Source organism: Lithobates pipiens, unplaced genomic scaffold, assembly GCF_037356315.1.
Source record: "Lithobates pipiens isolate NorthernLeopardFrog02 unplaced genomic scaffold, aLitPip1_a1.2 Scaffold_3, whole genome shotgun sequence".
NCBI classification, from domain to species: domain Eukaryota; kingdom Metazoa; phylum Chordata; class Amphibia; order Anura; family Ranidae; genus Lithobates; species Lithobates pipiens.
This window is the reverse complement of record NW_027507790.1, coordinates 107,233,040-107,249,653: the sequence shown is the minus strand read 5'-3', so window position 1 is coordinate 107,249,653 and position 16,614 is coordinate 107,233,040. Positions and strand designations below refer to the sequence as shown.

Sequence of the window (16,614 nt, the reverse complement as noted above, 5' to 3'; positions counted from 1 at the left end):
GTGCAGAGGGTTATAGTGGTGAAACAGATTTGCAGGGAGGACAGTGATCTGAGGTGTGAAGGTACATGAATTGGGGCTGATCTGAGGCATGAGCGTGCAGGATGTTAATTTGTCACTACTAAAGTAGTTTACAACATTTACTTTATCAAAAATCCTTTTCGTGATTAAAAGTGTGAAGTTAACAATTTTTTGTTATAAATTCGGATCAATTTCACTGAAAACATTTTTCGGCACACTGTGCTCAAAAGGTTGCCTACCCCATGGATTAGAACCTCTGTTGAATTTTTTATTGTTGTCTGTGGGGCCACTGTGAAATTTCACCCTCTTTATTTGTTCTGGTGGCCATTGTTACCAGGACAGAACTTAAAGTAGAAGTTCAGCTTAGAACTAACAAGCTTTAAGGGCTTGTTCACAAATAATGGGAAAACTGTGCAGATTTCTCTTGCAGAGATGTAATTTTACATCAGTTTCACCTCAGTTTTCATGCACGTTGACATCAGTTTTCATGAGTGTCAGTTATTCAGGCTATTTACACTAATGTTGACTTCATGTCAGTTTTTTTCCCCCATGCAGAAAACTGCATACACGTTGTAGTTTCCTGCACAGAAAAAAATCCACAAGATGTGGTGTGAAAAGGGCACCTAGAGAACCATTGTTTTTTTAAGCCCTTGCAGAACGCATGCAGAAAAACTGACGTCTCTGGATCATAGTGTGAACGAGGCCTTAATCTACACTAAGCAAAATTCTGAGACTAAGCTATCTAGCACTGTAAAGAAGAAATCACTATACATACCTTTTCCGAAGCCGGGTCGGTCACACGCTGAGCTCTACGGAGGGGTGTGTAGAAGAAGCAGCTGACAAAGGAAGCCCTATAGTAACTCTATGGGTGACATCACTTCTCCTGCAGACAGCATCCGCCGCTGGAGAATGCACCTGAGCGGCTTCAGAAAAGGTATGTATAGCGATTCCTTCTTTACAGGGCTAGATAGATTAGTCTAATGCCCTGTACACATGGTCAGAAATCCTGACAGAAAAGGTCGGATTGGATTATATTGCCGGAAAATCAGATCGTGTGTGGACTTTTTCCGTCGGAAATTCCGCTGGAAAAAATTTGAGAGCAGGATCTAAAATTTTCCGACAAAAAAATCCGATCTGACTTTTTCCGATCGTTTGTAGAGAATTCCAGGAGACAAAGTGCCACGCATGATCAGATCAAATTACAAGACCAAAGCTATTGGCTACTTGCCTCTACGTAGTCCCGTTGTATGCAACAAACGTCACCACATTCTGATTTTCTGACAACTTTTTCCGACCGTGTGCATGCAACACCAGTTTTGGAAAAAATCCGACGGATTTTATGGTCGACCGTGTGTACAGGGCATTAGAATGTTGCTGCCAGTAGATTTATAGATAGTTAGTTTTAGGCTGATCTGCTACTTTAAGGGGAAATCCAAAATGTTAGGGTTGTCACTGGAATAGGAAGTAGGAGAAATCTCCATGACAACTGTTTAAGAGGGAATTTGCCTCACTTCCTGGGGAATTCACTAATACCATTACTGACTTGTTTTTTTGTTTTTTGTTTTTCACTGTTTCCTACAGATAGATAAAAAAGTTGTAGATATAGATACACTTAATCTAAGTCATGCACATACTTTATACACAGACCTGGAATATGGATCATGTTTATTAATCATCATTCTATGTTTATATGCAGTTTGTTCTCCAGGCTTCTTTGGACATCGGTGTAGCCAAGCTTGTCCACAGTGTGTCCACAGCAATGGTCCGTGCCATCATGTGACCGGCCAATGTGACTGCCTTGCTGGCTTTATGGGCTCGCTCTGCAATGAAGGTAAGTCTAGAGCTCAAGATGAAATCTCCTCAGCACTTTTTAGGCTCAATTCACAATGCCAACACACCAGGATAAGTATCCATATTTTCAAAAAGTAACTGTGTTTTTTTCAGCTCAGTCCAATGAAATTGAAGAATTCAAGTCACGTGGCTATGAATAGAGTGGCAAGGTTGGCGTTGGATAGCAAAGCTTTGTGCATTGGATCTTTGTATCCAAGATGGTTACGCAAGACAGCTCCTTGATAACTGTAAAAAATGACAACTCATTCTGTGATAGAAACTTTTTAGGTCTATTTTGTTAAAACTGGGGAAAAAAAACAGGCACAAAGTGGAGCTGTTTTCAATAGTGAGCAATCAAAATCTTTGTTCAGTGTTATACAAAAATGAATAGGTAGAACCTGACTGGGTGCTAAAGGTAACAGCTCAAATATTGTGTTTCATTTTTGCTTTCAGTCTTAACAAGTCAACTACTTTATGTTGGCTATAAACCAATATAAAGTAGATGATTCATTAAAACCAAGGAAACTAGGCATAAAAATTAAGCTGTTGCCCGTAGCAACTAATCAGGTTTTTCTTTTTTTTTGTTTATGATTAAGAATTTTGTACGTGAAGATGTATATCTTTGTCCAGCTAGGGCCCCTCATTATAATGTTACAACTTGGGTAGCTCTGGACCAGGATGAAAAGCTGTAAGCTTAGCTGTATGATGCAATGCAAACTTTCAGTGCCTTTTGTGCTGTCCATGTGCTAATAGTGTAATAATGTGCAAGAAAAAATGTGTCAGTTTTTCACCTTTTTGTATGTTTGTGATTTTCAGGTCTCATGCACACTGGACGTTTTTACAGTTTCTCCTAGGGGCGTCTGGCGTTTTTTTTCCTGCCTCTAAACTCCCCTGCATGTTTGCCTATGTGTTTATCCACACATAGTTTTAGCAGCACTTAGTGGCAGGAGAGTTTAGAGGCAGGATGAAAAACCCTGGCTGTGCATCCAGGAGTGGCAGAAAAAACATTTGAGGCTTGTAAATGTGCGTTTACAATAGATGCGTTTAGCTCTTGAGAATACATTTATTTCAATGGCCAGAATAAATTATTTATTCTGGGCAAATAAATTAATTAACGAGTAAACTCCGGTAAACTCGGCTAAATGCGGCTAATCGCAAAACAAAAACAAAAAACACAGCTAAGTGCATTACACACAAGCGTCAGGCTTTTTTTTTTTTTATCCAAAACTCTGCTGCTAGGAGGAAAGGCTTCTAGGAGAATTTAGAAAATTTACGGTGTGCATGATGAGGTCTTAATCATTCCTGATTTGAACTGTAAATTAAAGTTTTACTAAACCCAGGACCCTGCATTCACTATATCTGGTCCCCCACAGTACACCAAACATGGAAATGCAATTATTTTAGTAAATATAAACTGTTAAATACCTTTTCTCATCAGAAATATATAGCAGTCCTATGACTTCTATCAGTGTCCAGGATAGAAGTGGAGTGTTCATTCTCCTCTGACTGTTCTATGAGGCTGCATAACCCCTGACTCTCTGCCTGAACAGTGCTGATTGGCCCTGTGCTGATCATATGCATCCTCCCAAAAAAAAAAAAAAAAAAAAACTCTCTAGCAATACACACCAAACTGAGAATGTGCAGAGTGCCTCCTAGAGCTCTGTTCTATCAGCAGATGGAATGAGGACATTAAAAGAAGGAGAGAATCAAAGAATACAGGATCAAACAGCCATTTTACACAATGTGAATGATTAACCCATCAGGTTTCACAGTGAGTATAACAAGCATGCTTTACTGCAGTGGTTCGCAACCCTGTCTTCAAGTACCCCAACAGGCCATGTTTTGGGAATTTCTCTTAGATAAAATAGCTGTCCAAAATACCAAGCCATCGACTCAAATTTAAAGCACCTGTGCAAGATAAAGGAAAACCTACAATCATGGCCTGTTGGGGGTACTTGAGGACAGGGTTGAGAGCCACCGCTTTACTGCATATATAGACTGATTTGACTGTTGTGGGTTTAGTAACACTTTAAGCTTTACAAAAAGCACTATACTGTCCATATGGGTATGGCAACATATGGGTATAACAACAACCAGCCAGGGTTCCCTTTCTGTTAAAATAATAAAGTCCACAACTGCTTTTAGAAGAGGCTTTTTAAAATCCTTTGCAGCCAGCGATGGCTTTGTCCTGAGTTATTGTAGAGATGGAGCAGCTGCTGGGACCAATGCCCCTAATGCCATGGGAGGGGGAGCCGTCCTTTTTCTTTTGGGCTGCACCTGTGCAGTGTGTACTTTCTGCTTTTTCCTATGGTGATTTTTCCCTCCCATTGCACTAGGGGGCGCTGGTGCTAACGGCCTCTCTGCCCATACAGTAACTTAGGATAGAGTCATCGCTGGCTGCAGATGATTTGAAAGAAGCTGCTTCTAAACGTGGATGTGGACATTCTTAAACAGAAAGGGAGCCCTACCTGGTAGGTGATTTTGACACACTATTCTGCTGTACCCATATGGAACAGCATGGTGAGCTTTCTGTAAAGCTAAACTTACACTTTAAATACAGTTTATTCAACCTTGAAAAGCATGGTAAACTTTAATTACAGCTAAAACATGCCTTTTTCTCACTAGTTTGTCCCAGCGGCCGGTTTGGGAAGAACTGTGCTGGCATTTGTACATGCACAAACAATGGCACCTGTAACCCCATAGATGGCTCTTGCCAGTGCTACCCTGGATGGATTGGTAGTGATTGCTCCCAACGTAAGTGGATCAAAATGTATATTTGTCCCTGTACAAATTATTTTGCTAAGAAAGTATAAATGAACAATGTTTGTCTGGGGTTACTCTGGCTACAAGAGAAAACATCATTAAACTCATTTTTCCGAGAGATGATGTGGAACAATTGAGGCATCAAATTCAGTAATAAATTCGGAGCAATTAGCAGGGAAAGTAGGACACAAAGAGCCAGGCACTTGTGTGCATTTTACACATTTTTGCACGTCATCTGAGGTCAAATAAGAAGTAGGAGATAGATTCACCAGCCAATCTTACTGCCCACAAGGAAGGAAGCTGGAAGAGTTATGACACACGTCTAATAGCGGGAGCTGAAAGGAGCACGCTGTAGACAAGGCATTCTACATCTGGGTAAAATAATCCAATTCATGTGGAAAATAAAAGATCTTTCTGTTTCATCTTTTCTATGTCCTGATGTTCCGAAAGAGGATGTGACCTAAAGTATACTGACATTTCAGATGTCTTTCTATTGGATTTCTTAGACAGGAAAACATATTTGAAAACAACTCGAAAATTGTTATCATTTTTATTTTGGTGTTATATATCCAGACTGGACATGATTGTTCAGGCTTTAAAGCCCAACTCCGGGAAACTTAAAAATGATTTCTGGCAGTGAGGCCGTGTCTGCATCGCGAGGGTTAATTGCTGTATTATTTAGCAATCAGTCATGTGTGAACAGAGCTTACATCAAATCATCCACATTGTGGCACCACCCCAACAGAAACATATAAAAATGAAGGAAAACGTAGGCTACCCCACCTAAGTCCGGTGTGGTCTGTCCACTTCAAAAAAGGGGAACTCTATAAATGCCTAACAATGAGAAACATCAAAAGTATTCATTCAACGTTTATATTTATTATGTCATCTGATTAAAAAGAGAGAGAAACCTCTCTATGTAAAAACACATAAGGCAAAATTCCAGCAACAGCATACAGTTATCATAGCATTGGTTTACAACAGGCGTGTGAAATCAACGCATTTCGCAAACTTTGCTTCCTCAGGTTCCATGCAGGTAAATAGATGGCTGTAATGAACAAAATACATGAAATAATATACAAAATCAATCAAGCACATATAAATACATAATGTATATGTGAACAATGTACTAAACTAACCTGAGAGGGAAAAAAAATGGAGGGGTGCGGACAATTCAAAATAGAGAGGTAACCAATGGGAACAGGGATGAGTGGCTCACAGGGGAACATATACATTTGGACCAAGGTTAAAAAGGAAGTGGACACCAATGAAAATAATATCACAAGACTCACCTAATACATATCCTTTCACGGTATATTAACAGTTAAGTATAGATATATGTATATTTAAAGCAATCCTCGAAAGGGGGAGCCAAGGAATTAGGTCTAGGGATTGTATTTACCAAATCCTTCACTCCTCTGCACTGCTAGGCTAGTCCCTGCAACATCTCCCCCATGCTCTGGCAGTCTAAGATTCTGACATCATCCAGACCATTCCAGGGTTCATAGCCCTTCATTGGATGGATGAGGTCGAGAGACAGTCCACCGGTGGGAACACCATCTGTTGGAGGAGTGGTGATTAGCTAAGTTAAAGTGTTTCTCCTCTCCCCTAGACTAGATAGAGTTAGGGGAGAGTTAACTCTGGCAGTGCAGGGCCAGCCCCAATGCAAGCAATAATTTTCAAATTTCCCGAAGAGGGCTTTACAGAACTATATAATTTGTAAAAAAATTTTCACAGTGAAATGTTATTTATAACTTACTAAGGGCTTATGAATTGCTAAATGCAGTTATACACCACAACTTGCATAAACCCACATTTGCATGCATGCATAGAATCCCAAAAGCAGACAGTCTGCGTTCCAGGAGTTATATCTGTATGCATGTGCAGGACACATGCATGTGTTTAGATACACTTTAAAGCTGAACTCTGAACATATAAATTCTCAATTAAAAATATTGCTCAATAGCCACTACTGATAAAAGTCCACTCTGTGATATACCAGTTGTTACCTTAAAGAAGTAGCAGTGACATCATCACTGTGCTGTACATGTAGAAGGGACTCAGCAGACTCCACCCACTACTGTCTACTTATAGAAAGGGGGCGAGGATAAGACTGGTCACCCTGCACAAGGAAAGAGCAGCAGTGACTGGGCTTTATTACAGGAAGTTTCTGTACTGGGGCAACGTTTCACACCGGATTACAGCACAGATCTGGAAGATCTGAAACACACAAAGCAGGCAGTGAGCATGTGCATCCAATGAGATATAGGCTTAATGACTTGTGCCCACTCTAGGATGTGGAAGATAATTTCTGAGTGGTTGCTGTAGTTACTGTTCATATACTGCCACTGCTCTCTAAGATACTACAAATAATTGCACTACATTATTACATTTGCTCGAATAACATTACAATGTCTATAACAATGTGGACTGCATAATACCGGATTTTTCTGTCTTTATATTTGTAGAAGTGAGAATTAAGATTTTGTTTTATTATGCTAATAGAAACTCTTGTGTTTTTAGCCTGCCCCCCTGGACACTGGGGCCCCAACTGTATTCATACCTGTAACTGCCATAATGGAGCATACTGCAGTGCATATGATGGAGAGTGCAAGTGTTCCCCTGGATGGACTGGGCTCTACTGTACTCAGAGTAAGATTTATTATTCAGATCGAAGTGTATAGCCATGTGTGAGAATGAGTATCAGGATGAGCAGTGATTGGTCAACACTGATAAAGTGATCACTATACACAATTCTGACATATTATAGTAGCTAATCAGTTAACTACAAACAGTTCACATCACTGTAGGACATACATGACATTCAGCCATAAGTAGAGGTAGACAAGATACAGATTCTGTTATATTATCTGTAAAATGTTGTTACTTTTGTCCCTAGGGTGCCCATTAGGTTATTTTGGAAAAGAATGCTCCTTGGTATGCCAGTGTCAGAATGGTGCTGACTGTGACCACATAACTGGACAATGTACATGTCGTACAGGATTCATGGGAAAACACTGTGAACAGAGTAAGTCTTTGCTATGTATTGGAGATATCGCCTTTGTACGCACAGAGTTTTTAGAGCCATCATTCTGTCTAATGTTCAATGTTTTTTTCATTTTGAATTTCTGAAATATTTACATCCATTCACTAGTACATTGCATAATTTTGTTTAAAGTGGTGTGACCCATCGGAGCTTCTTAGCTCAATGGTAGTGCCAAAACAGTGAGTTTACTTCACGCCAGATATAGTTTTCAGGGCTTTGCTGCCCACTTTTATTTAAAAAAAAATTCAAAGTTCATACAGGTATGCCTTCCCACGCAGGGAGTTCTCAACATCTAAATAAACATAACATTCAGCCTCCTGGCTTTCTTGTGGCAGCTTTACTTCTCAGATTAGTACTGCAGTGGTCCTCCTGACTGTCAAATATGTCCCAGTGTTTGTGCACAGACGCTGTACCTCAGCTTTGCACCTTTTCCCACAGCTTCTTAGTTGCACTGTCCCTCCTGGACTCTCTCTTATGCTCGGGCCTTGGTCTGTCCCAACCTGGACAGCATGGTGCATAGCAGAGCCTCTCATGGCTCCCTTCACACACTGACCTCCTCTGATGGGCAGGGCCTTGAGCTCTACCTCTGGCTCTCATATGAAGCCAGAACACACTTGTGCCATTCGTGTGCTTACTTCTTAGAGAATCCGGTGTAAACCATCATTTTACAGAGTGGCATGGGGTCACCCGGCCACAGTGGACATAAGCCAAGTTACAATGCTATCTGCCCCCCCCCCCCCCCCACACACACACACACACACACACACGCACACAAGCACACTGTAGTAGGTCCAGGAAATGTAAAATTATTTAAATCTATATTTCCCCCCAAATCTGCACTTCTTCCTGACTATGTATCCTTTATGTGCTCTGTATTGTGTTTAGAGTGTCCACCAGGAACCTATGGGTATGGCTGTCGGCAAGTGTGCGATTGTCTCAACAACTCCACATGTGACCACATCACTGGAACTTGTTACTGTAATCCAGGCTGGAAGGGTACAAGATGTGATCAAGGTGAGTGTGTTTAACATTTTCAGCTCTTCCCATCTGGAGATATTTACATGACTCCATCATTATGGTTAGAAGGAGTACAGGAGGCTGACATCAAGAAAAGTCCCAGTACTTGAAGGTAACCTGTGGCCAGACTATGCACGCACCAGCATTTGCGTATTCTAGATAAGCAGTAAAAGCTTTAAAAAGCCCACATTTGCCTCTGTAGCTATAGGTGTTCTGGAAAAATTAATTTTCAAGATCACAACAAAAGCACAGAAATCTCAGCTAACTATGAGTAGCAGATCTTGGCAGCCTGTCAGCTTCTAATGGAAACACACAGCAGGTGTTCCTATGCTGTTAGAAACTGACTGAAACCTGATTCTAGAGTCTTTTTATTATTATTATACAGGATTTATATAGCGCCAACAGTTTGCCCAGCACTTTACAACATGGGGGTAGACAGTACAGTTACAATACAATTCAATACAGGAGGAATCAGAGGGCCCTGCTCATTAGAGCTCACAATCTAGAAGGGAGGGTCAAGTGAAACAAAAGGTAATTACTGTGGGGGATGAACTGATGGAGAAAATGAAAATACAGTTGTTAGGTGTGGGTAGGATAGGCTTCTCTGCAGAGGAGGATTTTCAGGGATCATCTAAAAGCTAATAGAGTAAGAGATAATCAGACAGATTGGGGTAACGAGTTCCATAGGATTGGAGAGGCTCTGGAGTTCAGAGTCTAGGACTACACCTAGGACCTTGGCATACAGGCATGGGCTTATAGTTGTGCCATCAATTTTGACAGAGAGATCAGGGGAAGGGACACGTGGTGACAGTGGCTTCTTACCACATGAACAGCCGTGAGCAATCACAGCTGATCATTGCGTGAATCAGGAAGTGCCGGTAAACGGCATTCCTTGGTTCACGCTGACAGGTAGAGCCGATCGGCGGGTCTCCCTGTCGGGGGAGGGGGGGTACTGATCATCAGCACAGCCCCCATGAAATGTACCCATAAGCTGCCAAGCGATGCCCAGTCAGTGCCCCATCATAACCCCCTGCCAGTGCCCAATAAAGTGCCAATCAGTGCCCACCACAGTGCAAATCAGTGCCCACCATAGTGCCAATCAGTGTCCAGTATTAACACCTGTCAGTACCTTCCCAATCAGTGCTGCTCATCAGTGCCATCTATTACTGTCCATCAATGCCACCTGTCAGTGCCAATCAGTGCGACCTATCAGTGCTGCCTGTCAGTGCCCATCAATTCTACATATCAGTGCCTCCTCATCAGTGCCACCTTATCAGTGCCGACACATTAGTGCCTGTCAGTGACAGAGAAAACAAAATTTTATAACAGAAACGAAGAAAAACATTTTTTTTCAAAAATGTCGCTCTTTTTTTAGTTTGTTTAGCAAAAAAAATAGGTACCACCAAAAGAAAGCTCTATTTGTGGGAAGAAAATTATAAAAATGTAGTTTGGGTGCAGTGTTGTATGACCGCGTAATTGTCATTCAAAGTGCAACAGCACTGAAAGCTGAAAATTGTCCTGAGCAGGAAGGGATGAAAGTGCCTGGTATTGAAGTGGTTAAACAATTTTTCCTAACCAGGTTTATATGAATGGAGAATTCCTGATATGCACGGCGTATATAATAATCTTCTACACACTGAGCTGTCTGTACAGTGAATTTGTGTCTATGAGAAATCCATGACTTATCCTCTATAATGTCCTCTGCTCTCCTGTGCCACCGTCTGAAATCTGAGATTATTTCCTCTTCTTTCTGTTATTTCACTTGTAGCTGTAATGATAATTGTGGGGAATTTGAACAGCCTGACCCGCACCAGTGCGGCGATCCCTGCTGACACCTACCAGATTGGGGCCATTGCTGGCATCATTATCCTCGTCCTGGTTGTCCTCTTCCTGCTGGCGCTCTTCATCATCTATAGACACAAACAGAAGGGCAAAGAGACAACTATGCCAGCTGTAAGCTACACCCCCACCGTCCGAGTCCTCAGCACAGACTACACTATCTCAGGTAAGGAACGCAGGGCTTATTAAACTTCTTACAATTTCTATTCATTTCTGTTTTACTAATCATAAATCATGTTGTGGGGGGCATTTAATCTTCATTTTATATATGATGTCAGGTGGAGAACATCATTTTCAGTTATCCTGAAAAGAATCTACACAGTGAGCTAATAGAGGAATCATGACACTTTAAAACTGTTATCAGTTTTCAATTTTATTCAAGAAATCAGTGCAAAAGGCAATACTGATGTACAAAGTGCAGTAACCCATACTAACCAATCAGAATGTATCTTTTAAGAGTAATATTTGTTTTATTGCTGTTCCTTGTAGCAGCATTTTACTATGCGTCTCTGTTTTTTTAAGGGCCTGACCACCCAATATTTTAGTATCTTGTGGATTAGAGAGTGGAATTATTTAATGGTTTCATATGGTTAGGTGTTTTTAGCATGAGGTCTCTGCACTCGAGTTCCCAGGTCTGCATGTAGGCAGGTGCAGCCTATTGTCTCCACTGCAGGGGGGGGGGGCCCTCGTCCACAGGGGCAACGCAAATGGGGGGGGGGGAGTCAAGAGGAGCCTAGTTCCTCTATGGTTTCCCCAGTCACAGGGAGGCAGCTATCAGATTGGATGCTGGTTCCCCATGTGACTTTGGCAGCCATCTTGGGTCAGGCATAGTCTATTTAAGACCCTGGCTCCCAGGTTTGGCGCCAATTTTTCATGTGGTTAGTTTAGGGACAGGACACCCGTCTGTCAAGGACAGTGCTTAGCATCAGAGAAAGGTTTCAGAGGAGTAAGGAAAGTGGAGGGATACGCGATCCTTCCTGGAAGCCTCCCCATGTGGGTAAAGACCAGCCAGGCCACATTCTGCTCCTTTTGTCTGACACTGTCAGCATTTATGGATCTCCAGACAACTGTCACCTCGCTGTTAGGCCGCGTACACACGCGTGGACTGTTCGCCCAACTTTGTCCGTCAAACAGTTTCGGCAAACAGTCCGCTCAAAATTAGCATGGACGGACATGGCCACACACGACGGACGAACAGTTTGCTGAAACCGTGCGCGATGACGTGAACGGCACGTACGACGGGACGAAAAATACGACGTCCTATACACTGCATTATAACTTTCGGCGTGTAAATCCTTTCTGAGCATGCGCGGAACTTAGTTTGACGAACAAGCCTACACACGAGCGGACTGTTCGCTGAAACAAGGTTTCAGCGGACAGTTTTTCGGAAATTCCGTAAAACCTTGTTCGTCAAACTGTCTGCTGAAACTGTCCGCTGAAAGCCCACACACGAGCGGACTGTCCGCCCAAACACTGTTCAGCGGACAAAGTTGGACGAACAGTCCGCCCGTGTGTACGCGGCCTTACTCTCTGTAAGTGGCACCGGTTTGGTTGCCTCCCTGCCAGCCCTGTTTGTGTTTTGCTGAAACTTGTACAATATATTTTTTCCTGCGGAATTTGGACTCTGTGTGGGAGATTTACTAACACTGGAGCATGCAAAATATGGTGCAGCTCTGCATAGAACCAATTAGCTTATAGGTTTTATTGTCAAAGTTTAATTGAGCAAGCTGAAGTTAGAAGCTGATTGGCTACCATGCACAGCTGCACCAAATTTTGCATTCTCCAGTTTTACTAAATCTCCTCATGTGTGCTCACTGCCTGCCACACCATGCTGTACCTACTCACATGCTGAGCTGCAGCCATTACAAGGGGTTTCCACTCTTTCCTGGCTGAATTTTTATTTTGTTTTATATTACATAAAGTGCAGCAGGAGTATGAACACCCCCAAAATTTCAGGAACACCTCAAACTCCAGGGTGGGTAGCAACAGTGTTGGGTACTATAGGGGGAAATTCCCATGCTATGTGTACACTAGCACAATGTGGTATAATGTAAATGTTGCAAGGTGTTAAGAAAAAAACTATGATGGTGGTATAATTATGTCAGATTTTTGTGTCTCAAAGCAGTACATTGTTTTGCATGGAAATTTGGCGTTTTATATTGTAGGCATGCAATTCTTAGGAATAACTCACTTAAATCTGTCCGAACAAGAGTCTAGTAGACATCCCGGGTATGATAAAGTTTGAAACACAAAATCATAAATTATAATATAATAAATAATTATAAATAATTATAACAAATAATAATATAATAATAATAAAATCTATTCAATAATGTAATCAAATACACTGAAATTTGCTCAGTTGCAGAATTGTCGCTGTCGTTACTTTAAGCGTTTGATGACGAATTTCCCCACAAATCGCTATCGCTCAATTCTGCGAGTGATTCTAATTTATTATCGCTGTTTTCTAGCTGGTCTAAAACCACTTTTGCTGTAAAGGGACACTTTTTGGTTGCTATGGACAATCTCCAGTTTCCAGGCAAAAATAACAGTATATATATATATATATATATATATATATATATATATATATATATATATATATATATATATATATATATATATACAGTGTGTATATATATATAGATAGATAGATAGATAGATATACATATATATATATATATATATATATATAATATAAAACTGCATGCAGGGCACTGGGCAAAGCACTAGGGATAAAAGGGAGGTGAAACTATGTGATACAGTAATGTAATATGTAAGATTTCAGTGCACTGTATGTGTTACGTTTTTTTTCACTTTATGAATTTGCTGCCGGGCTCCGTCCCCATGCGTCGCGACGCTTGCAGGGAACGGAACCCGGCACATTAACAGATCGAGCGGAGTAAAGGCATACCCCACTTTTAAAGCGGGATTCCACCCTAAAGTGGAACCTCCGCTGATCGGAACCCCCCCCCCCCTCCGGTGTCACAATTGACACCTTTCAGGGAGGAGGGGGGTGGAGATACCTGTCAAAGACAGGTATTTTCACCCACTTCCGGGCATAGACTCCCACGGGAGTCTACGCCATTTCCTGCCCTGCCGCGCTGTCTGCTGGGACACACACGGGTCCCAGTGACAGCGCAGAGATTTCCGATTGCGCGGCTCGCGCATGCGCAGTAGGGAACCGGGCAGTGAAGCCGATTCGCTTTACTTCCTGATTCCCTCACCTCAAATGGCGGCGGCAGCAGCCGAGGCCCGAGCGGTCGATCGGCCTCGGTTGCCGGCATCGCTGGAACCCGGGACAGGTGAGTGTCCATTTAATAAAAGTCAGCAGCTGTAGTATTTATAGCTGCTGGCTTTTAATATTTTTTTTTTGGGCGGAATCCCTCTTTAAGTACACAATGGGGTTTATTTACTAAAGCTGGAAAGTGCAAAATCAGACTCACTTCTACATAGAAACCAATGAGCTTCCAGGTTTTATTACCAAAGCTTAATTGAATAAGCTGGGGTTAGAAGCTCATTGGTTTCTATGCAGAACGGAGCCTGATTTTGCACATTCAAGCTTTAGTAAATAAACCCCATTGTGTACTTAAAAGTGGGGTATGCCTGTACACAGCCCATGGATACAGTGGGAAGACATTGCGGGATCATGGGAACAAGGAAAGTTACTTTCCCAGGATGGGGTTACCGCTTTTGGTAATGAAAATTCACCCCGAGCCACGCTCGGGAATACGGCCAGGGAGGTTAAAGTGATTGTAAATGATCCTTGTAAAACAACCCATTCTGTTTAAAATATAGATGAAAGGAAAAAGAATTTTGTCTAGGTATAAAAAAACATTATAAATACCTTTTTTTTCCCTTTTTTTTAAGTGATCACCTTCCCTCTGTTCTCAGCTGCATAAGGGGAGGAGAAACAGCAGGACACTGAGCTTCCCAGTGAATTGCTGTGCAGCCGGGGCGTGTCAGGACAAGTCTGATTATTGGAGGAGAGTACACTGAGTTCCCAGTAGAGCTAGAGAACTGACCAGAGTGTGCTCTTCTGCTTAGTGTGGTCAATTTTAATAGGAAAGCAAGGGGATTTACAGGAACACCATGGATTTAATATAAAGGAAGCAATACAAAGAGAACAGAATATTTTTGCATACAAATACAGGTACAGCAGGCACATATCAGGAAAATGAAGTGTTGGGGTAACAAACGCTCTAAAGACCCCTTTGCAATGAGAACAGAATGAGGTGTTGCCATTTACACATTCTTTGTGTCCATTGGGATGTTTTTGGTTGACTTCTGCTCCTCAAAATAGCTTCCATTGTCCCCATGAGAAGTATTTTTTAGAAAATAGGGTTGATTTACTTAAGACAAATGGGCTGTTCACTTTGCAAGGGAAGGTGCACTTTGCAAGGGAATTTTCCCCAGAGATTAGTGGATGACTTAAAGCTCTGCTGACTTCTATCATCCAATCACGTGCAAGCAAAAAAAATATATATATTTTTTCCTTATAGGCAATTGGGTATTCTATGCAAAGTGAATTTTTACTACAATCACCAGCTAAGAAAAATTCCCTCGCAAAGAGCCTTTAGTAAATCAATCCCAGAGTGTCGGTTGGACAGTCTTAATGGAAAATTCTCATCGAGATACATTTTTGAATGGTGAAAGGGTGTACTGCAATGATCATGTTGAAAGGGAAACGTTTGGGTCTTTTGGAAGCATGCTCAGAAGCGGTAGAAGTTCTAGAAGATGTGATGTGTAGGAGGTATTGTCGGGCTCTATGATGGATCTGCTTCAGTCTCAGTAAGTTTCAAAGTAAGGCTGGCCATAGAGCAATTTTTTTTACTGCAAAATCACTGGATTCCCCCATCACCACACTCAGGAGGGGAATCCCTCCTGCGGAGCCATTGTGTTCTCCCAGTGAACCCGGAAGTGGGACCAGGGCAGTGTGTCAGCCGTCTCAGCGGTGAAATTGCGGCACTGGAGGGCTTCGTTCTAAAGTAAGTCTATCATAATGTTCTAGCATGTGATGTATACCGCTTTAAATTACACTAAACGAAACCACGTGTTAAAAAACACCCAGTTATATAAAGCCAGATGGGGATAGATGGAACACATGAAAATATGTTATGTATTTAAAAGTCAGAAAAAATGTATTGTGACCTGTTTTTTTTTTTTTTTTTACTGCAGATACCCTACCGCACACCAATGGGGGAAATCCAAACAGCCAGTACTTTTCTAACCCAAGTTACCACACACTGAGCCAGTGCACAACTGGTCCACATATCAACAGTATGGACAGGATGATGGTTTCCAAGGTAATAAAAGTTTGTTAACTTAGGGGTTGATTTACTAAAACTGGCGTGTGCAAAATCTAGTGCAAGTTTCTTTTTTTTTCTTTTTTTTTTTGTCAAAGCTTTATTGAACAAGCTGAAGTTAGAAGCTACCATGCACAGCTGCACCAGATTCTGGACACTCCAGTTTTAGCAAATCAACCACTTAGAATTCTATATAATGAATATAATAATATTGTTGTGAGTTAACCAACCTCACACAGAGCCCCATAGCTCTAACTCAATTGGTGGATTGGTGGTTTCTGTTTGTTTTCATTGGGTGTGGAGTGGCTTATAGTGACAGAAGCTTGAGGATATAGATTAATGCAACCCAGGATTTATTGGATCAAAAATAATTAAAATCTTTGTTGTTAAAGGCAACTATCATGAAAAAAGATTTTACTTTACCTAAGCAACAACATTACAAAGAGCCGTCTTTGTCCCATAGTGGTACTCACAGACTAATGTCCCTGCCAGAGCAATTTTGTTATGTTGTAGAAAACCCATACAAACACTGGAAAGCATGCAAACTCCATGCAGATATGTCCCAGGTGAAAATTAATAACCAGCACCCAAAACATGGCATGACAATGGCAGTATTAAAAACCCCTGCCCCACCATGCTACCCAATGGCGAAGAAACAGTTCCGGGATTGAAATCTACCGCTATCTATGCATGCCCTGTATACCAGACAGCCAGCCACTTACTAATGCCGCATACACAGGAGCGGAATTTTCGACAGAAAAAGTCAGACAGGAGCTTTGCATCGTATATTCCGAT

General features: G+C 41.6%; 1 protein-coding gene across 5 annotated transcripts in view; it reads left to right on the top strand.

Annotated features, from left to right (window-relative positions):
- MEGF10 (multiple EGF like domains 10) overlaps positions 1-16,614 on the top strand; it is a 179,894-nt gene that overhangs the window by 140,371 nt on the left and 22,909 nt on the right. For all 5 annotated transcript variants that reach the window (XM_077462151.1, XM_077462149.1, XM_077462148.1 and 2 more), the window contains 7 exons: positions 1,715-1,849; positions 4,474-4,602; positions 7,135-7,263; positions 7,511-7,639; positions 8,543-8,671; positions 10,443-10,679; positions 15,692-15,819. In XM_077462151.1, the coding sequence (XP_077318277.1) occupies positions 1,715-1,849; positions 4,474-4,602; positions 7,135-7,263; positions 7,511-7,639; positions 8,543-8,671; positions 10,443-10,679; positions 15,692-15,819 (1,016 nt within the window). The remainder of the gene's footprint in view (positions 1-1,714; positions 1,850-4,473; positions 4,603-7,134; positions 7,264-7,510; positions 7,640-8,542; positions 8,672-10,442; positions 10,680-15,691; positions 15,820-16,614) is intronic.